This window comes from Meriones unguiculatus, chromosome 14, assembly GCF_030254825.1.
Source record: "Meriones unguiculatus strain TT.TT164.6M chromosome 14, Bangor_MerUng_6.1, whole genome shotgun sequence".
In the NCBI taxonomy this organism is placed as follows: Eukaryota; Metazoa; Chordata; class Mammalia; order Rodentia; family Muridae; genus Meriones; species Meriones unguiculatus.
Window position 1 is genome coordinate 28,271,005 of NC_083361.1, and position 22,340 is coordinate 28,293,344.

The 22,340-nt window shown below is 48.3% G+C and overlaps 1 protein-coding gene across 2 annotated transcripts in view; it reads left to right on the forward strand.

The window, feature by feature from the left end:
* The window catches only part of Galnt18 (polypeptide N-acetylgalactosaminyltransferase 18), a 297,912-nt gene that overhangs the window by 133,659 nt on the left and 141,913 nt on the right, over positions 1-22,340 (forward strand). For both annotated transcript variants that reach the window (XM_060367028.1, XM_021627896.2), the window contains exon 2: positions 20,626-20,818. In XM_060367028.1, the coding sequence (XP_060223011.1) occupies positions 20,626-20,818 (193 nt within the window). The remainder of the gene's footprint in view (positions 1-20,625; positions 20,819-22,340) is intronic.

Consider the following 22,340-nt stretch of genomic DNA (forward strand, 5'->3'; position numbering starts at 1 on the left):
TGAGCCAATAAAGGAGGCACCTCCAGATTGGAGGAAACACATTTATTTGCTTATTTATTGCCTTTAATTTTATAGGGCTCTGAAAGAGATTTTTCCCTTCTGAATGTGTCCAATTAGCCTGGGTACCCAAGGGAGTTCATGCTTCCTGATTCTTAATATTCCATAGAACAGAACTCTCTCTCTCTCTCTCTCTCTCTCTCTCTCTCTCTCTCTCTCTCTCTCTCTGTTTGTGTGTGTGTGTGTATATGTGATGTGTGTGTGTTTCTCTCTATGTCTCATCTGTGTCATTGTGTCTTTGTATGTGAGCTAAAACATTCTGGGGTCTAATAAGTCAGAATTCCAGGGAGCCTTGAGCATAAGGAGTCACTTCTCTGTATTTTGTTAATCCTGGATTCCCTGCCCTGGCCCCAAGACTGATCACAGAGTGGGGAGTGAGTGCTGAGCTAGAGGTTTCAGCTGGTTTGGGGCAGGACTTGGGTAAATTGGTTTCTCCATTCCATGAGCTTAGCTGGCAGCATCTTGAACTAGTGGGCTGAGAGCCTGCTGATTCCCAGGGACAAGAAGAGAAGGCTAATGGGAGAAGGCCATGGATATGCTCGCCATGTCCAGTTTCCTGTCTGCATGCAGGAGTCTTCTCATCGTCTGACAGGCTCCCTACCTCTGCTCTTGACCATCTGCAGAGTGTTGCTTGTCCTGAGTGCTGTGAAATTCCAGGATAGACTGTAGATTGTTGGGTGCACCATGCTAGATAGTCACTGTATAAGGTCTACTAAGGCTGGGGTGATTCAGTGGTGTTTTCCTTTTTAGGTTGGTGTAGTGCTGGGTTGAGCCAAGAGTCTTATATATGTTAGAAAAGCTTTCTAGCACAAAGCTACATCCCCACCTCAATTTCACAGTTTTCTCCCTTCGTCTGTCACTGGCTTCCTTTCTTCCTTCCTTCCTTCCTTCCTTCCTCCCTCCTTCCCTACCTCCTTCCCTCCCTCGCTTGCTTTATCTCTTTCTTTTCACACAAGGTCTTACATAACTAGTTACATAACCAGGCTAGTTATATAACTGAGAGTGACCTTGATTTTGATATTTCTCCACCCTTAAGTACTGGGATAACAGGTGTGCACTACCATGCTGGGAATCCAACCCAGGACCAAGTACCAACTGAGCTACATCCCCAGCACCCAGTGTCTTCTTTTGAGACAGAATCTCTTAGGGAAGATTAACCTCAGTTACTGACCTATTGTTGAACTATTCCTCTTTCTACTTCCTCTACACCTGGTGATATTCCCATTGTTCTGACACTAACCTGTTTGAAGCTGCATATCTTCAAGCTGCACATCTTCAGAAAACGCACATACAAACCCTGGGCAGATACAGATGTCTACATGGCTTCTGTGATGCTGGCTAAGGATAGCATGAAGTGAGTACTAGCAACAGGATCTAGCAGCCTCAGGTCGAGTTTCAAAGTTTTTTTTTTTTTTAAATATGCTTTTGGATTTTACCTCTCATTATGACTAAAAGGAACAAAACTCAACTTGGGGGTCTCAAGAGCCACAAGTCTCCACACTGAGTGTGTCAAGAGCTGTGCTCCCAGTGCCTTGTCCTGCTGTTTTAATGAGATTAATGATTGCTTTTCCACTGAGCACCCACCTGTGATGTTCCTAAAAAAATGAAATAAATGGCTCACGTGGAGATTGAGCAGGATCTTGCCGGGGAAAGTGCATGTTAACAGGCTCTAGAAATATGATAATTATCAGCTACTTAAGATGCACTGACTACAGTATGATAACAAGATGTATTATGCAGATAGAAAGCCCAAGAGAAGTGACACCAAGTAGAATTAGAAGAAAAAGGAGTAAAACAGAGATCTTGTATGCTTATTCCTTTTGTTGAAATAAAACTGAAATAGAAATTTGAATGTACAGCAGGGAAGTTATCAGCCTTTCTTCTCTGCTTGTTTGCAGCATGAGTGCCTCTTGTCCCTGGGAGGTGCTCATTGTATGCTAGGCAGGAAGTCTGGGCATGGTCAGGGGGTCACTAGACATGAACACATTGGGCTTAGATTATGTCTAGAACCTGGTGCTTGGGAAAGGTGGTCAGAACTCATGGAGAAGCTCTGGAGAAGACTTAGATCTGATCCGCAAGCATGAGAATGATGAGGCAAAAAGAGAATGAACCGGAACAGCGTGGGTTTTTGAAACCTACCCCCAGTGATGCACATCTTCCAACAAGGCCACACCTCCTAGTCCTTCCCAAACAGTTCTACCAACTGGGCACCAAACCTTCAAATATGTGAGCCTATGAAAACCATTCTTATTCAGACTGCCACATCTATAATCTATCTGCTTATCTATTTCTTATTTATCATTTATTTTTTATGTTTCATCTATTATATTATCTATTGGTTTATTTCTTATTTATCACTAGTCTGTCTGTCAGTCATCTACCTATTATATATCTATCTATCCATTCATCCACACACCCACATGCATTTCATATCATTTGAATTCATTTGTTGTATCTAAACCCTTGCTTCTGCCCATGGGACCCTCTGCAATTTTAAAACCTTGTTGATGTAGCAAAGAATAAATCCTTGAGCTTTGTGTTTGTTGATCTTCAATGTTTGTTGAATGAGTGAATTCACCTTTGCTTAACTTTGTTTCTATTCCCTAAGTATGTTGTAAATCTAGACATCTTTTTCCATCTCTAATCTTCCTAGCTTCATCAAAGCCACTTTTTTTTCCCTGATGGCTCACTCTCTCCTAGGTGATCTCCTTCTATCAGTTTTCTACCAAAATGAACTTTCAGGATGTCTATCGGTTCCTAATGCTCTGCTGCTTAAAGCACCTCCAGGTTTCCCCGTTACTATCAGTCCAAGGTCCTTGCTCTTTACAAAGCTCCAAGGCTTCAACCATCTCCTCCTGCCTAACTCACTCTCACCACTCCCAAACAATCCTGCTGGAACCATCTGCTTTCCTGTGATAATTGAACTTACTCTGGCAACAAAAATTCTTACCCCTTCCATCTCCTTTGCTTATGGTTGGTTCCCTCACACCTTCTAGATGCCAGCTCAAGAGTGACATGAACTCACACATGCCTATAATCCCAGCACTCCAGGAGGCAGAAGCAGGTGGATCTCTGAGTTTGAGGCTAGGACAACCAAGTCCAGGACAACCAGTCCAGGACAACCAGGGCTACACAGAGAATCTATGTCTCAAAACAACAACAACAAGTGACCTGAGCTAGCCACCATGTCTAGCCAGTCCCTTCCCTCTTAAAGTCCCTCTCCACTGAGTCACATAGTGTAATGCCCAAGTTTTCTGCTTTATTTAACAAATGTCTGTTTCTGCCAATAGAAGAATGTCTTTCCCTGAAAGGCAAAGACATCATCACCTTCTGTCTCCAGTGGATGTTGAATACCAACCCAAGAGGCTTTGCATGTGATACATGGTCAGTTAGTAGGACATCGAACTTGTTTCTCTCTCTCTTGACCCGCAGACACATTTTCATTTTGCAAAAAGACAGCCCTGACATTGTTGTCCTCCTGACTTCCTTTGCAGGGAAAGTACTCATTTGCTGCAAATGAGGCTTACATGCTTCACCAGGCACTTCTGTACACATGGCCCATCTTCAGGCCCGCAGTGGGCCCTCTAAATCCTCAGACTTTCTAAGAGCTAAATATATGGCAGTTATCAGATCTCCCATCTCCGGTGAATAACTCCTCTTTGTGCTGAAATGCAAACTCTCCATTGAAAGGCAACTTTCTTTGCAAAAATTTGGATAAGACTAGGTTTGTATTTATATACATACATATATATATATATAATGAGTTACATGTCAGAGTACTAGTCTGGGCCCGGAGCACTTTTATTTGATTGCTCAATAAATACATTTTCATCCACCCAAAGCTCTTGCCTCTGAGTATTGTGTACTGTGGAACCCTATCGAGTTCTGTTTAATTTTGTTCCATATAATAATGTTTTGTGGCTTTGGGGGCCTCTGGAGACTGCCGATGGTTAGAATGAGGTGGGATGGGCTGGCAGGTAGTAGAGAACAGATGGGGTAGGGTCGCATGGGTGGCTACCTCTGCTCCCAGGCCCCTACTTATTACATCTGTGTGTGTCTGTTTCATTAGTGTGCACATGCATGCACATGGGAGTGACAGGAACACACAGGGTTGACATCAGGTATCTTCTCTGATCATTCTCTACTTTTATTTTTTGAGACAGGTTCTCTCACCATTGAAACCGAAACTCGTTGATTCGGCCAGGCGGTCACTATCCTCCCAGTGCTGAGGTTATAAATGTGTACCACCACATCTGGCTTTCTGCCTGGGTTCTGGGAACTGAGCTCAAGTCCTTTCCATCCCTGGCAATTTAGTTATCTCCCTAGCACTTCTTGTACAATTTTATGTGTGACACAGCCCTGCTTGAGCTGCCTTATGCAGAAACAGAGATGGTCATCCTTACCTTGTGCATTACTCTGAAGGTGAAATGACATGATGAGCATTTTCCGAACACTGACACATTACTGGTGGCTTAGTAAACATGGCATGATAGACATTTCAGTCACTTCAAGTGGACCCAGTTCATGCAGTCTGTACCTTCCTCCCACTGTGTATTCAGGAGCTCAGCAAGCATTTGCCCTAGTGTCTGTCTCCTTGCAGAATTAAACTCCATCACCCACTGTACCATCAAGGACTAACTCCAGCCAGTTCAGTGCCTTCATTGTCACGCATCTCTCTGACTATCCCCATCCTAAATTGATTTCAGTTTGATTTACTGGGGGACATAAAAGGATAGCTCTGAGAAATATACCGGGCGAGAGAGAGAGAGAGAGAGAGAAAGAGAGAGAGAGAGGGAAGACAACCCTTGATGCTTTCTGCTCCCCACATGACTGCCTTTCCCTTTTAGCCCCAGGCCTGCCCTGGGAGTCTGACAACCAGGCATTGGCCCTGGACCCTGGCCATACCTCCCTCTGCCCCAGCTGGGCACCACAGCCTAGTAGGAAACGTGGCCAGCCTCCAGATGGTTGTGCCCTGGCCTCTTGTCAGAACTGGATGCCATCAGCTGCTCTTTGTGTGAGATAGATCACCCATTCCCCCCTGACTGTGCACTCAAATGCAGCTTATTTATCTTATAAGCAAACCCAGAATAAAGTACAAATTGCTTCCTGAGAGAAGCTTTCTATTGAGAACACTCCCCTAATGGCTCATTTACATTCCTCTAGGGCCATTCATTCTAGGGCCATCATCTTGCTAGGCCTTCCATGACCCTGGACAACCATGCTGCTGATGGAGAGGGTCAGGCTACAAAGCTGCTTTGTCCACAGATATCTACTTAGGGCCAGAGCAGGGCAGGAGCTAAAGGGACCAATAGTCCCACTGGTTGGGAGGTACCAGGAGTGACATACCTCAGAGATGCGATTCTGTTAGCCTTATATTCCTACTGAGTAGGTCTACATGAAATGGTCAACCAATCCAAGCCTCAGTTTCATTGCTTAGAATGTTCTCAACTTGAATGTTTCCCCAAAAATGTTAGTGTGGGAAACTTGGGGCCGAAATGCGGCGGTATCGAGAAGGCAGCTATGAGACATGAAAGGGTCATGAATGCTCTGCCCTCATGAGTGCGTAAATCTGTTCCTTGATTGGTGATGGACTGTGAGGGGATGGGTCAGATATCCCAACAGTGAGTCTGTTATAAAAACTATTTAACTTATCTTCCATGACTCTCTTTCCCATGTGATGCCTCAGGATTTTGTAGGAAGTCCCTCTCTGCAGGCAGCCCTCATACGGTGCCAGCATTATGCTCTTGAACATAATGTCTCTATGAACAAAAGAAACTCTTGTTCTTTATAAATCACCCAATCTTTGGCACTCAGTTGAAGCAACAGTATGAAATGGAGAGTGTTCTACAGCACTCTCTCTTTTCACAACAAGCCCTGGGCTATATATAGCTTTATGGAAAACTATCTTAGCTAACATCGGCACATTAAGTCAGCAGGGCATATGGTGCCATTGCTAGATGATGTGATATGGTGGCACCAGTGATGACCAAGGCACACCCTTGTGACTCCCAGCCTCCCTGTAGAGCTCACATGGTTCTCATGGATCTAATAAAAAATAAGCCAGAGGCTAGTCACAAGTCCTAGTGCAGGGTTTAGAGAAGTGAATTAAGGAAAGCTCTGGAGGATGGGACCCTTCAGGGAACCCTACTTTATCCCTTTCTTAGACGTCTGTATTGGATCCTGAAAAAGATTTCCTCCTGGCAACAAAATGGAGGTCATCAGGTAGAACATTCTTCCTGTCCCTGCTCAAATGAGTTTTGAATGACCTTGCACCCCTTAGTCTGTAGAGCAGCATTCCAAGGTGCTCTAGGAAGGGGATCTGCCCTCACTATAGTGCATATGGGCTGGGCAGGCCTCTCTTGCACCAAGTCAGAAGGTCCACAGGTGTGCTGTCCCTAGTGTGGGACCCAGCCCAGATGCTTTGTGGCAGACAGGACTGGGATAGTTATTAGGTTACTTTCACAGAGGAAGAACCAGAGGTTTTTGAAGTGTGTACAAACATAACCAAACCTGTAGCTGGTAGAGGATGGAGCAGGGACAGCCTGGTCAGCCTGGGGTCTTTCTGTGTGCTGAGCTGGGCTGCCATGTGCCACATAGGATCAGGAGTCTTAATCTTTATGCTGTAGTAGTGGTGATGGGCACCTACTGTGGCTCAGGGCAGCACTAAACACTGCAAATGAAATAATTGGCTTTGCCCAACTGTCACGAGGTAGACATTGTGCTCACCCTGTTTCTGCTGCTTTAGTATCCAGCGAGTCGGGAGCTTGCTCAGCCTCAAGCTTGTGAGTGACAAGCTGACAGTTCAGCCCTGGAGCCTTCTACCTATCCTCATACAAGTGGACTCTGGTGTCTAGCTCATGTGTGGTTGGACCATGGCTCTGAGGAGCTAGTGTGGCCAGCTATCCATACCTCTGGATACCTGGGAGAAGATACTGTTCATCAACGGTGTCCTATCTTCAAGGGCTTTCTCTGTGCTCTGTAGGAAAAGCCTGGGCCACTGAGAAGGAGCTGGCTTGCCTGCTGCCAGGAAGCCTCAGAGTCACTTATAATGAGGGCCAAGTTGTCAGGGCTGTACCTATGTCTTTCATCTTCTCCTTCTGAAGTCCTTTCAGAGTCCAGGACAGTGCAGCTCGGGGCCTTCATTATCGCCGCAGTGTCTGAAATCTTCACAAAGGCAATAAAGCAGCATCGGTCCTTTTGTGTTTATAGCAACCCAGACAGCTTTTCTTGGCTACGGCTTCCCCCAAAATAATATCCCCAGACTTAGCTTCTCCACGTTGTGTGGCTGAAAGAAGCCGTGTTCTGCTGACCTCGCACAGTCAGGCAGCAACAATTGCCTTTTCAGCAGCATGCCTGTCACCCTTTCTATCTGGTACTGGAAGGTGAGGGTTCCAGAGTCTGGGAGACAGTTGGACTTGTCTCTCTGTGTCTCCTACAATGACATGTGTCACCTTCCTCTACTCCCACACCTGTAGAATATGCCACATTCTATGGGGACAGGCTGCTCACTGATCCAGCTATTCTTGCTGAGAGGGATGAGTGGGCATTTCTGGGATCCTGATTTCAAAGTCCTTCCCCCATCCCAAAATCTTCCCTAGGGTAACTCAAGAGAGCAGAGCTCCGTGAAGAGCCCCCCAGGTCAACAATCTCTTAACTGGTCGGGCTTTTCCTCCCCGGAAGCTTTCCTACAGCCTTGCATCAGGGCTAAACCAAGGCTTTCCCATCTGTTCCTCAGAGTGAGTCCTGTAAAACACCCAACAGAAACACCTAAGAGAAAAGGCCAGCTCCTCAGAATTTGGATGTTTGTAAGAAGGTGAAGGGTGGGAAGGAGGAGGGCAGGTGCTGAGCAGTTGGTGGTCCGAGGACCAGGATAGCCTCGGAATCACACAGCCTTCTCTTCTGTACACAAAGATGCCTGAGAAGCCTCTGTACTGGGCTTAGAGAGGAGGCAGTGAGAGGAGCAGACTTAGATACTTCAGGAGGGAGACAAATGCCAAGATGCTCAGGTGAAGAAAGCAGACCTGTAGTCACAAGTTACTGAATTTCCAAAGGGCTATTGGAAGGGAGGCAACGATAGCACCTTACTCCATCTGAGAGACGGCAGTGTGTTCTTCTCGTACGTTTATGATACCTAAGGAAGTTGTGATACCAGATTAGGTGATGCTGCACTGAGGTTGCTCAACTGTTGGGACCTGAGGTGTTGAGAGTGGACCCTGAATCCTGCAGATGCGGCAGGAACCGCTCCTATCTCATGCTGTGCTGAGAATCACCCTGTGGGGAAGGGAGGAATGTCTGAGATGGTCCACATTTTTAACGAACTGGTGACGTGGATTCTGACACAGGCTGAAGGGAAACCACTGCCTTCAGCCAAGTGGTTCTAAACCATGGCTGTATGTTAGAGTCACATGGGGAGATAAATAAACCTAAGGTGGAAAAAGTGTCCATTTGTAGCTTCATAATTAGATTTGCTCAGGGCTGAGTTAGGAATAGGTCTGGGCATCAATATTTAATTGCTTTGTCCCCTATTTGACGCTAAGATCTAGCTGTATTGAGAGCCTGGTTTTAGCTCCAGCTTAGGAACAGTATCTGTCTGTGTCCTGCTTACACAGCTGTAGAAGTGTGTGTGTGTGTGTGTGTGTGTGTGTGTGTGTGAGTGAGTGTGTGTGTGAGTGTGTGTGTGTGAACTTCAAAGGTCTCCATGGCCAGTCTAGATCCAGCAGACCCCACCCAGGGTTCTGGGCTGCCCAGGCTATGGGCTTCCTTGGCTTCCCATTAGCCCCTGACTTTGGCAGAGATGGGGCCAAGGATCAGGAGCAGACCTTCCAAAGGCCTCTTCGGACTGCTCCCCTCTGGACACTGGCAGGCTCCAGATTCGCAGCATCTTCTTAGGAAGGATGGAGAGCTGCCTAGGAGTCTACATTACCCTGCGTGATGCTGTGGGGAAGATCAGAAGTTGATAAGCAGCCATCCCAAGAAGCCCCACATCATTCCTCATTCTACCCTCGGTTCCCAGCACAACACGTTAGCGTGCCCACGGAGAATGGGAAGGTTCTGTTGCTAAACTATACACAGCCTACAGGAAGCAGGTTTTGCAAGCATTCCAAATTCCCCATATTTAAAAACTGATGCATTGAGACCTTTTAGGGTCTTAGTCTCATGGCAGGTTATATCACAGCTAAGTGAGGGGTGAAGCCACATTCCAGACCCAGGCTCAGAGTGGCTTAGAGGTCCTACCTTTTACTTCCGGGCCACACTGACTCTACAGAACCATACCTTTCTGGTTCTTAGTTAGGGGAGTGGGTTCCATGCTATTTATAACCCTAAACACAGAGGTCTTATTTTTGCCTATCTAAGGGTACACAGAAAAAGTACCTCAAGCCAGTGTGCCTTCACTAGTGTGCCAAGTTCTACCACTGTCTAAACCACCACCAAGGTGAAAGGACAAGAAACCTGAGTCCATGTCTCCACCCCCAAGACCAGAGTACCCTCTCTGGTCCAACCCTAACAGGCAGAGAGTTTGCCCTCTGATGATTTAGCATGCGGTGTGTGTGTGTGTGTGTGTGTGTGTGTGTGTGTGTGTGTGGTGGTGTGCTTTATAGTGCACTTTGAAAGTACACTTGGAGAGCTGGGGAGATGGCTAGGTTGGTAAAACATTTACCCTGCACGCCTGAGGAGCGTTGTTTGATCCCCAGAACCTATGTTCAAGAGTTGAACATGGTGGTGTGCTTGTCCCATCACTGGGGAGCCAGAGACAGGAGGATCCCTGGGGCTCACTGGCCAGCCAGCCTGGCCTACTTGGTGAGCTCCAAGCCAGTGAGAGATTGTGTTAAAAACAAGACAAAACAGTGGATGATGCCTAAGGAGTGAGCCCGTAGGTCAATGTTTGATCACACGCATGCACACATAACTAGAGCACACAGTTTCTGTCATGGAAGAAAGTGTGGAGTGCGGATAATCCCGAGACTCGGTGCAGAAGCTTCATCTGACCTTGTGCACAGGATATGAGCGTGGGTGGATGTTCTTCAGAGCCCATGACTGACAGAAGCAGATAAGCACAGGACCCATTCACTGTGTCCCAGACACACACGGATCCTTTGTCCAGCCCTCTGCTGAGCCTGTCTGTCTGCAAGCTGTGTCTGCTTCCTTCCTCAGCCTCTGGTGATCAGGCAGCATGACTAGGTTGGGAAATTAAGAATTTGCTACAGGAAAAGGACTTACCCCCCCACACACACTTCAAAATCACAGGCGTGACAGGTTTTTGCACATGTTCCATGGGGCACACGTGGTGTTACTAACACAGCATTGAGAGATCATACAGGTTTCGCACCTTTCACGTGATAAATATTTTTTTTTAACTGTCATGCTTGAGAAATGGATTTTGTTTGAAAATGGCCTATTTCCTTTGATGGCTGCTTTGACATGGCTTCAAAGCCTGTCGCAGACAAATCTACTTTTCCATGCTGCAAGACAGCCATGGCTACTGGGCTGGGAGATTTATGACTGAGAAATGCCATGAAGAGAAATCCGGTGGCCGAAAGCTGCTGGGAGCCGTGGCCAGCTCATCCCTGGAGTGCCCTGGCTGGGTACCTAGGGGCATGTGAATGACTCCAGTTTCGTGAGACTGTGACTGATACCAAACTGCACTGGGAAGCTTAGATGTGGGCTGTTCAGTCAGAGGACAGCCCCCAAGTATTTCTGCTCAAGCTGAATTTTTATGAAAGTTGTAGTGTTCTTGTCTGCTCTTTGCAGGCACTGGCTTTTGGTGATCTTGCTGCCTGTGTTGAGTGGCTGCTTGGAGCAGGAGAATCTGCAGCTCTCTCTCTCTGTCTCTGTCTCTCTGTATGCTGGTATATACATTCATGTGTGTAAATACTAATGTGCACCGCGTATGAGTATACTTGTATGAGCATGCACATACACGAGCGTATGTGAACGCAGGTGCGAGTGTGTACACGTGGAAATGTGTGTGTGCAGGAGTGTGTGCATATGCTGAGGTCCACACTGTGTGTGCGTGGGGGTGTGGGGTGTGCATGTGCATGAAGGTGCGTGTTTGTGTACACCTGTACAGCCAGCAAGTGCAGAATGGTGCAGAGTGGCACTAGTGCCTGGATAGTGGTCCCAAGCCCTGTCTCCCCTTCACTGAAAAGCCCACCTTACTGCCAGCCTGGCATCCAGTTGTAGGAGCTTCCTGTAGATCTGATCTTTGGCATCTGCCTTACTAGGTAGCTCTAGGGGCAGAAAAGAATTTGCTAGGTTGCATGGGTGTAGACTCTGGGCTGTCTTAGGTATACTGGAAATACTTATCCATCCATCAGAGGCCGTAGCTATTTTGCAGGGTCTCCTCATGGGTGACTGGAAGCACACAGCAAGCAATGGGGGCATCCAACATCTTGGAAAGCTCTAGTAGCCCTGGTTTCCACTTTTCCCTAGCTCTGTGTCTTGGGTAAAAGGCCTCGGCCTTTCCAGGCATGAGTAACTGAGCTAGAGGACCAAGTGTCTGTGTAAGCTAGAGCCAATGACATGTTAGGACATGAAGGGTCTTCACGATCAGCTTGTGTTTCTAGATGAGAAAAGTGCCCCAAAGAAAGGGATAACCCGTCATCCCTGCCCAATGTGGGCTGCGAGTCAGGCTGGAGAGCAGTCCTGTGGCTCCCACTAACGTTCCCTGCCCAATTCATGTCACCACATGCTCATAGCGAGACCCTGGGCCCGAAGCCTAAGCATCAGCTGGAACACAGAGAATACAGATTCTCATACCCACTGAACAGGAGGCCCTGCTGCTGGCTACCAGGGCCTGCAAGCTTCCCTTTGGCAGCATGTCCCAGTGCTTCCGACAGAATTGTGCTGTGAAAAGGTCTGATTCGGGGCCCATATCTTTCTCCCACTAATGGATCCATGAGTCCCCTTCAGGAGAAGTGTGGCCCTCAAAGGCCAGCAGGGTGTGTCCAACAAATTCATCCCTGGAAATTGATGCATGGACACTGGGTGCTTTATGTGGGAGCATGTGGCGTATATTTAGGAGTCTGGGTGTTCAGCTCCCGGCTGTCACCTCTCAAGGAAGGAGAATGATGGCATGTGCTTCAGAGTTCATTATATCTCCCTGGCAGAATTCTAGTAGTAAAGGGTGGTTTTAAAGAAGTAAGTAATGGCACTCATAAATCTAAGTTCCTAAGATACATGCATTTGCCACTCCCTAAAATGAGCTTTTTGCATGTACTTTTTATTTCATCGGCTTAGAAGGTAGAACTTGGGCCTCTTCACAGCAGCTTTATTGTGCATAATTTCTGATTCATTCTGTTTCCTTGTCTGTGAGTATGCATACATGCCAAGTGTTGGCTGTTTCTGCCTGCACCAGACTTCTTGGCTGTGAATTCAGCCACACCTTTACCCAGAATTCCTCAGTGTAGGGGTAGAAGGACTCAGGCAGGAGTCTGTACATACTTCATCTGCTGGGAAAGGCCATTGTTCCACCCCTAGAGTGACCTTACCATTCAATAGCTGCCAACACACCAGCCCAGCATTTTCCTCAGAACCCCAACTAAGGACTGGCAACCCTCTCTAACATCTGACCCACCTGACTCAGGTGGTACCTCACATCCTCATGGCTCCCTTCCAGAACTCAAGGCCTAATTCATCCTCTACTTTGCCCTGCCTGTAGACAGCAGCCCTGCCCAACTCCAGGCCACCTGTGCTGGGCAGTCACTGTAAATACTGGGGTTGAGGGAGCAGTAGACTCAGCAGCTGTCAGCTGGGATTCCTTTGCCTCATTGCAGTCCTGGGATGAGTCTTCAAATCTCCTTTCTATAGCGGAGGGAGGTGGGGGCCGAGCAACTGAGCTCTGACTGTGTCAGCAGAATAATGGCTACCCAGAAATCTGCCTGTCTGCATTGCTGAAATCTATGGGCATTCCAGCCTCTGTGAAGAGGGGAAATCAGGCTACAGATGAAAGTGAAATGCTTAATCCGGCTGGCCTTAAACTTGGAAGCATTCCGAGCAGACCCATTCCTGAATGACTGTAAGGTTCTGATGTGGTGGGGAAGCAGAAAGCGGAGGAGGCCAGTGTGCAGTGATGAGAAAGGCCTGCTGCCCTGATGATGGACTAAGGGCCACAGGACAGGAGCCTGGCAGCGTAGAGTGTCCGGGAAAGACAGGGAGTAGACTCTCTCAGAGCCTCCAGGAGGAACAAGCCTGTCCACACTTTGATCTTATCTTAGTTCAGTGAGACGCCATCACACTCCCACTTTCAGAATTCTAGGATAGTAATAAATGCATCACCTTAACAGCCAACAGGTCTCGGGGGACCTTGCTTCATCTGGGACCAGAAGAAGGCTTGGATTTGGACTGGGAGTTAGGAGGAAGGAGAGGGGGCCACATCTCAGGTTGGGGGTGCGGAGTGGGGTGCTGCATAGTGGACCTGTCTGGATCCTGACTGCACGTGTCGCTTCTCCTCATGAGTGGTATTGGGAAGAGCTAGAAACCCAGTCTGGTTTCCTTGGAAAAGCCCAGCATCGAGGTTCTTAAGGGAAACTGGTGAATTGTTGCCAGCAGGAAGTTGGCTAGTATGTAGGACGTTGCTGAAAGCTGCTGAGACAACTATTTGCTTCTGGACATTCAATTAGCCCTTTGCTTTTTAATTCTAAATAAAGCATGCACGGAGGCATCTTAGGAGTTGGAGAAGTTTTCTAAAAATCATTGACTTGGACATTAAGCAGGATGAACATTGTGGTATGTAATTATATCTCAGCCGAGTTGCTTAAAAACAGAGAGGTGGGGGAAAGGAACATTGCTTTAAGGATTCGACCCAAGATGCTCAGTGTCAACTTTGCCTTTATTTTATGCTTAGATTTTATCTAAACAAAGGGTGGTATTTATGTATCTGTGTGAGCACGTGCCGCATGTGTGCAGGTTCCACAGAAGAGGGCATCAGAACCCCTGGAGCTGGAGTTAGAGACATTGGTGAGCCACTCAGTATAGAGTCTGGGAACCAAACCTAGGTCCCCTGGAAGATCAGCATGTGTACTTAACCACTGAGCCACTTCTCCAGTCCCAGATTTCATCTTTCTGAAATCTGAGGTCACAGCATCACCCACAGCACTTTGACAGGTGGCTCCCATTCGCATGAGAAAGAAATGGAGGCTTGAAGGGGCTTTGATTCTTGCTCCGGGAGTGCTGAGAGAAGGGTCTCAAGAGATGTCTGGGAGGAGGACCAAGTTGAGCTTCAGACAAGGCCCTGGTGCCTGAGGAAGCATGTCTTCAGGATTTGGCCCACCTGCTGCTCCTGGCTCTGAATATTGTCACCAAGTCCTCAAAGGCCACAGCTCTTAACAATGTCTGAAGGTGAACAGAAACATCAGACTGTGGGTGTGGCCACTGGGCAGAGCTGGGCTACTCCTCACCTACTCTCCCAGCCATCGTAGTATCTGCTTTGCTTGTGTGAGGGGCACTGATAGCTAAGTAAAACCACAAGGCACAAGACAGGGCCACCAGGTTCCTGCAGGAGTCCAGCCAAGCTTTGGAAGCATGCTCTGTGCAGTCCACTTGGATGCCAACTAGTGAGCACTCGGTGGTATGTGCCACGGCCCATGTGATGGCTTTGTCTGCCTCTTCAGCTCCACTGTCCAACCCCAAACCACTCTGACCTCCAGCAACAGCTATGTGCTGGAACCACTGTGCCAGCATCCAGGCAGCAGAGATGGGTGTTAACTTCTGCTTAAGAGGAGGTCTGAGCTACAAGCTACTTTGCAAACCCCTCAGAAAGCCACCTTTGAGCTTCCACTTGCAGCTAAGGCGAGAGTGGAAAACATCTTGGCTTCTCGCCCTGAGGACTTCCAGGGATGTGGACTTGGAGAAAGGTACAAGAAGAAGGGGTCAGGGTTAGGCAGCTCCGAGAGGTGGGCGTCACTCAGAGGTCCAATCTTATCACTCTGTCCTGGGGTCTCAGCACTGCCAGGACCTCGCTGCAAAGCCAGCTTGGAAAAGCTCAGTGGGGCATCCACCTGTGCCCCTGGTGCTTGGCAGACTACCCTCGGCTCAAAGCTTTGCACGTGCTTCCTTCTGTACTTCTCTCTTGCCTCACAGAATGAGCACGGAGGCAGTTAGGAAGGATCTACAAGACTCCTCTCTTGCTTGTGGTGTCAGCCTCTGTGGGTGTAGATAAGGTTATAACATTTTCTGGGTGCTCTGTATGATCCTCAGTAGAACTTCCTGGAAATAGGCCATATACATTGAGGACTGGGCCTTATCATGGAGGTACTGATGAGCTGAGAAAGCACCCGGTACACCCATCATTCTGTTTACAAGGGCCTGAGTCTGAAGGGTTTGAGGGAGCAGACAGATAGTCAAAATATTGCTTGTTATTGTGTATGAAGGCGCATGCCTGGAATGCCAACACTTGGAAGGCTGAAGCGGGAGATTTGGAGTGTGAGGTCACCCAGGGCTGCCTGGTGAGACCCTGTCTCAAGAAGTAAGCAGACAGAATACACACTTGCCAAGAACCTGGCAAGCCACAGACACTAACCACACTTAAAGGGGCTGCCTTGGTAAAGAGCAGGACCCAGGGGCTCCCTGCTGTGCCAAGCACTTTTGCATCTTGGAAACCATCCTTCTCTTCCCCTACCTCCCACCCACATCCCTCCACCCCCACTTCCCCTCCAGGGGCCTGATGCCATTTTGTGTGCTCTCAGTCAGAGAGCTGATCACATTTTCCTCGTTACCCTTTCACTGAGTCCCATCAGCATGGAGAACATGCCTGCCTCATCTTTACATCTCCTTATTCAACAATCAACCTCGCCCAGAATTAAGCTGTTTCAGTACATGTTGTGGGCTGAGGAGATGGCTCAGTGGCTGAGAATGCCTGTTGTACAAGCATGAAGACCTGAGTTCAGATCCCCAGAACCCACATAAAAAGTCACTCACTCATGGTCATACATGCTTATAACCTCCACACTGTGAGAGGCAGGGACAGGGTTGCTGGAACTTGTCAGCCACCAGCTTAGATCCAAGATCAGTGAGACCCTCTCTCAAGGGGGTCAGGCAGAGAGTGAAGGAGCAGGACACCCAAAGTCCTCCAAAGAGCTCCACAGATATCTACATGCACATGCACATATGTGGATGCACCTTCCACACACATACAGAAACACACTACATTAAAAAAAACTACCAAAACATTTTTAACTGATAAAGATGTTCAACAACTTGTGTGCAGGACTCAGAGAGTGCAGAGGCCCAGTGTCAGAGGGAAGCAGTCACTGGGGCAGCTCTGGGTGATGCTAGCCAAGATGGAGCTGGTGGATGCTGACACAGAAGAGCATCCTGGAGATATAAGCAGGAATGGCAGGCCCCTAGGTTCCTGGAAATGTCAAACACAAGCCGCAGGTCATTTTCAGTTCCCATTAATGCTTAGAATGTCATGCACAGAACCATTAATAGCACCTTCAATGGGTAGCTGGTGTCCCCCGAGGGAGTCCTCCTCCAGGAGCTGTCGAGGGTTCTATAGCCCCTGGGAGACTGAGGGGACTCAGAGGGACAGATGTCACATTAGAGAACTGGGGCTGGGAAGGGAAGGGGGTGTCTAGCTTGCCTCCCGCAGGCCTTGATGACTCTAGTTTGATGGAACACTCCCCAGAGTCACACTTGGATCAGTTTTCTAGAGACCCTGGATCTGGCCACCATGTTGTCCTCTGTGCCTAATTTCTGGAAAGAGGGGTTTTTAGAAGTCATCACTAGGCTCCTTCTGATTCTGAACCTCATTCTTTTGGGATGAGGAGAGAAGAGGGGAGGGGAAGAAGAGGGGCAGATGAGAGAGGAAGAAAAGAGGAACAAGGACAAAAGAAAGAGGGGGAGGAAGGAGGTAGGGACAAGAGAAGAGAAACAGGAGACAGTCTTCTATCTTCACTGTTTCCATGTTTCCAGGGTAACAGCTCTATGTACTGTGCTGTTCGGGGTGTCTGGGAGAGATGTTAGATGATTCTCAGGCATGGGAGACCTACTGACGTCCCCGAAGGGATAGGAGTGATTGTCTAGCTGTGACCACCTTCCATGGAGCCACCTGAGAAATGTCTGTTACTTGCATAAGTGTGCACAGTCACTGATTTGGTGAACTTGGCAGGGGACTAAATACACACAGCTTCTGCATGGCTTCCCTTCCATACACTCTGACCTGCTGGCAGGCTCCCCTTCTCTTTTGCCCCTTAAAGGAGACTCCCGGAAAGATTATGGAAGTCCCTAGAGAGCAGGCAGTGGCCTGCTGACTCCTCCAAAAAATTTTCTCCTCCCGCCCTGTTCACCACTTGACAGATTGAACACATGTAGACATAATGAAAATCACACAGACACACACACACACACACACACACACTGAAATTTCATGCAGCCATAAAGAATGATGAAATCATGACATTTTCATGATGGAACTGTAGGTCATTATGTGAAATAAACCAGGCTCAGTAAGACAAATATGGAATGCTTCTTTCAAATGGAGGCTTTAAATTTATATAAGGGGTATGTGTGCAGGACACAAAAGGGGCTATGGGAAAGGAGGAAGTGGTCTTGAGGGGGAAGAGGGTACTGGAATGCATGCATCACAGAAGACCAGTAGATGGGTTGGAGAAGGAAAGCATCCAGCTAGAGTTGGGATAGTTGGAGAAGGGCAATGAGGGAGGGGTTTGGATAAGGACAATGTAGACTGACATATATGGATAAAAATGTTATCATGTAACACATTTCGTTGTATGCTAACTTACTATTTACTATAAAGAATGGAGCAAATATTGCTTCCCTTAGTTCCCTTAGTTCATTGTGTGTGTGTGTGTGTGTGTGTGTGTGTGTGTGTGTGTGTGTGTACATATGGAGTGCATGTATTCAGGGGCACCTGAATAGGTGTGGAGACCAGAGGGCATCCTTGGGTGTCACTCCTCAGGCGCTATATACCTTGTGTTTTTGAAACAGTCCCTCGGTAGCCTGGAAGTCATCAGTAGGCTAGGTTGCCAGGACAGTGCGCACCAAGGATCTGTGTGTCTCTGCCTCTCAGCACTGGGATTACAAGCACACACCACCACCCCTGGCTCTTTGTAGACATAGGGATCAAACTCAAGCCATGATGCTTGCAGACAAGCATTTCATCAACCGAATCACTACCCCTCCCCCAGCCTCCTAGTTCATCTTTGAGAGCATGTTGGTTTCGTGGTGGCTATCATTTGTACCCATACTGAGTGACAAGGTAGGGACACAGTGCCATAACCTCTGTCTTCAATCTGTTTGTAATACATTATTATGCAATGCAGGCCTAATTGTGAATCATAATTTTTTCATTAACTGATCTCATTTTACTTGGTAATATCCATTTAGGCATTTGAGAGCAATAAAACTCTATTTCTTTTAAATATTATATGATTCAGTTGGCTCACTGATTTAGATTTTACTACCCCCCATTCGAGCAAATGAATCATCCATCTTTACAGAGATAACGAGGACCTTCAAGATCACACAAGCAGGCCTCTTGGGGAGAATGTGCAGGTGTGCCTGATCCTGGGAAGGAGCATTCTGGACTTGGGCTGGCTAAGACACCCTAAAACTTCTTAGAAGTGCATGCATGGGTCATACACCATGCTCCTCAATAGATCCTGATCTGTTTGAGGGATCTGAGTTGGCATCTAGGGTTGGTGGGGGGAGAGGCTCCCCCCTTCTCTGAGGAGAAGAGGAGAGACAAATGGGGGGGAGGAGGTATGAGGGTGGGACTGTGAAGAGAGGAGGGAGGGGGCTGCAATCAGGCTGTAAAATGGTTAAATAAATAAGTTAATGAAGAAAAAATAATAAAAAATTTAAAACCCCAAACAAACAAAAACTGGTAATGAGTTGACCCCCTTGTCCTGTGGGTCCCAGCCTGCTGCTATGCTCAGGCCATAAAATGTAGTGGAGGTCACCTGTGGGGGTGGGAGCAGGCCTCCCAGGATGGAATCACCCCAGCTTTCCCACATGACCCCAGGCCTGTATCTGGTGCTCTCTGGGTCCCTGAAAAGGGTCATGTGAGATGAAGTGGTGTGGGGGCATGTTAGGAAAGGGTTGTGACTCACGAGAATCTTAAGCCCTTCGCTAATGTTAATGAGTTATACCTCTAACCTAGGGGGCAGTCAGCGCCCCCAGGGGAGAGGTTCTTCATGCCTACAGCCCTGGGAGATGGTGCGCAACTAGAATCCCTTTAGGCCTGCATGCATCTCTCTCACTGTAAGCCCAGCGGCACAGTTTTCAGGTCTGCCTTCTGAAGCACAGGCTCCCAAGCCCCTTTCACTCTGTGACAACTGCAGAACACCTCCAACCACGCTGAGCACTTCCTGCCTTCCAAGCCCTGTGGTGGGTCCAGAGAGCCTGGGAGCTTGAAGCCTCCCTCTGTGGCCAGACAAAGCCCCTCCTCCAAGATGAGCTGTTAGGAGGGTGACCCCAAAAGGAGGTGGCCACCGGGATCACTGAGTGCCCTGATCTTGAAGACCTGAGGACCCTGACCCTGTCACCAGCCTGGGCCTTTTAAGATGCTGTGTACCTATGAGTTCAATACAGACAGCGGCGGGGACCCAACAGGTGCCCTATATTTGTCTCCTGGTCCTGACTTACTTCTGCATTCCCAGGTCTCTCTCAGGACCCGAGCCCACCACATGTGCTCCAGCTCATATGTTCATGACATACAGGGCAGCATGTCCAGTGGACTAGACGTCTCTGCCCAGCGTCACTACTTTAAGTGGTTTTCTTGACAGTGTGCCCCAGGACAGCAGTCTAAGCCTCGGTCTATCAGCTGTGTTGGGTCTGTTACTGGTGTCAAAGAGAGATTGAAAGAACCCTTCCTGCTCTTCTACTCCTGTTTCCCACGGTGAGCTCGCGGGGAGGCATACACTCACCTAAGTGTTGTGTACGTTATCCTATGCAGCCCTCATGGTCTTGACTCTCTGTGATCTCTGCTAGGAAGAGAAGGAGGCGTGGGCTTAGTGGGGCTGTGCTTGACCTCACAGATCGGGTGTGGCAGAACAGAATCTAAAACTCTGACCGTGCGAATCCAAAACCATTCCGGTGAGGAAAGCTTGGGGGCCTCTGACCCTGGAGGGAGCTGCCTCCATGAATCCACAAGGAGTCCAGGGAGAGGTTCCAAAAGTGTGTGGCAGGTGGCCGTTACCTATGTCTGGGTGGGCAGAGACAGCTGGGGCCTAGACAGGAGCAGGACTGTGGGGATGAGCTGCAGGAGGGCAAACTGGGGAAGAAGCAGAGGCCCACTTAGGAGACTGGGTCAGTGTTCTTGGCAGAGAGATGAACTGGAAAAGGCAACAGTTCTGTGCTAGAACCATGGCCATGTCAGGCTCACAACCGTCAACTTCTTGGCAGCCTCTGTGGGTGCATTTCTATAACACTGAATGTGATGCTTACTGCGTGGATGATACGATAGATTCCCGGGTGAATGAAACTTTGAGAACCATGAAAACTCCACTCTCCTCACTCAGCGCGGAAGGGCTGTGTGAGGAAGGACTGATGTTGGCATATACAGGGTTACCCTCTGACCCACTGTCTCCTTGTCCCTTCTTTCTCCAGAGGCTCCTGCCAAGCCTGAGGAGGCAGAGGCTGAGCCCTTCACGGACTCGTCCCTGTTTGCACACTGGGGTCAGGAGCTCAGCCCCGAAGGCCGGCGTGAGGCTCTGAAGCAGTTCCAGTACTACGGCTACAACGCCTACCTCAGTGACCGGCTGCCCCTTGACCGGCCTCTGCCCGACCTCAGACCCAGTGGGTGAGCAGTCAGAGGCCAGACTCTCGTTCTGATCTGAGGACATGGGTCCTCACGGGGCTGGGAACAGAATCAGGCCTGGGGCGGGGGGGGGGGGTGCTCCAGACACTGGGTCTCTTTCTAATCTCTGCCAGGGCTTACCCTCTCTGCCTTTGTTTCCCCTCTGCTGAGTGTGTGTGTGGGGGGGGGCAGCTTCCTTCCATTAGAGATTTTGGGGATTAATAACCCAAATTATCTTTCCAGGGCACCAGAATCATCTAGCAGCCTCACTAATATGTCATTTTAAACCAATTAGCTGCAACTTTTTTTTTTCTTTAAATTGGTTTTTTTTAAAAAAAAATATATCTGTCTTCCAGGGTGAACAAGTCATTATACCGGGAAGAGAAGTCAGTCTTGGCTTTTCGTTTTGTTACACACAGCTATTTCTTTAAGGTTCAGCTAGAATCTTTATTATTCATAATTATTAAAATTTGGGCATGCACCACAGTTAGGAAATCTCATTAACTTTCGTGTGAGCTCCCCCACACCTTCTTTCCCCGTTCCTCCTCATTTTTAAAATGTTCCTTAAAGCTGCACACCATAGAGAGCCTCTCTCTGGGGTTTTCAGGGAAAAATCTTGTAGCTAAGCTTAGAAGCTGTGGCTTCTTAGAGCAGAGCTTCTCAACCTCTAGGTCATGACCCCTCTGGGGCTCAAATGGCCCTTTCACAGGGGTTGCCTAAGACCGTCGGAGAACACAGATATTTACATTATAATTTATAACAGTAGCAAAATTACAGTTATGAAGCAGGAATAAAAAGAATTTTGTGGTTGGGGGTCAGCCCAACATGAGGAAATGTATTAAAGGGCCACAGCTTTAGGAAGGTTGAGAACCACTGTCTTAGAGAACTTCACCTCAGCCCCATCAATTTGGAGCCCGTGGATGCCTTGCCTTCTGAGGCCTCTGTGGCAGGGAGGTGGCCTAGAAGGGGACACTTGCAGGGAGGGTCCCTTCTCCATCTCTGATGTCTCCTGGAGGGAAGGAAAGACACAGGGACACAGTTCCCTCCACCTCCTCTGTCAAGAGAGACTTTCCCACTGGCCCGAGGGAGAATCAAACTACACCAGTCTCTTGAGGAACACAGGGGGCCAGTGGGCCACTAACGGGCACAGCACGTCACCAAAGAATACCCCGTGTGATGCTTGAGGTAATGCCTCATGATTGCAGGGAAGACACCTCATTCCTGCTCAGGTGGCTGTCAGTCTGTCCCTCATTGGGACAGACTACACGCCAGATGTAAAGTTTTCAGTATGGGCTCTCTCCTATCTCTAGTGTCTAAACTTTAGTTTTGCTACCGAACCCCAAAATAAGCAGGGGCAAAACTAGAAAACGGAAAACCGGAGGCACACATACATATGAGAAGTCATCAGAATGCACATTGGATGCCTGTGTGTTTGATTGGACATGAGTCAAATATCAACATGTTGAGAACTGAAGTTATGGGGAGATTGGGGGATCAATCCTTTGTCACTGGGGAGGAAGAAAAG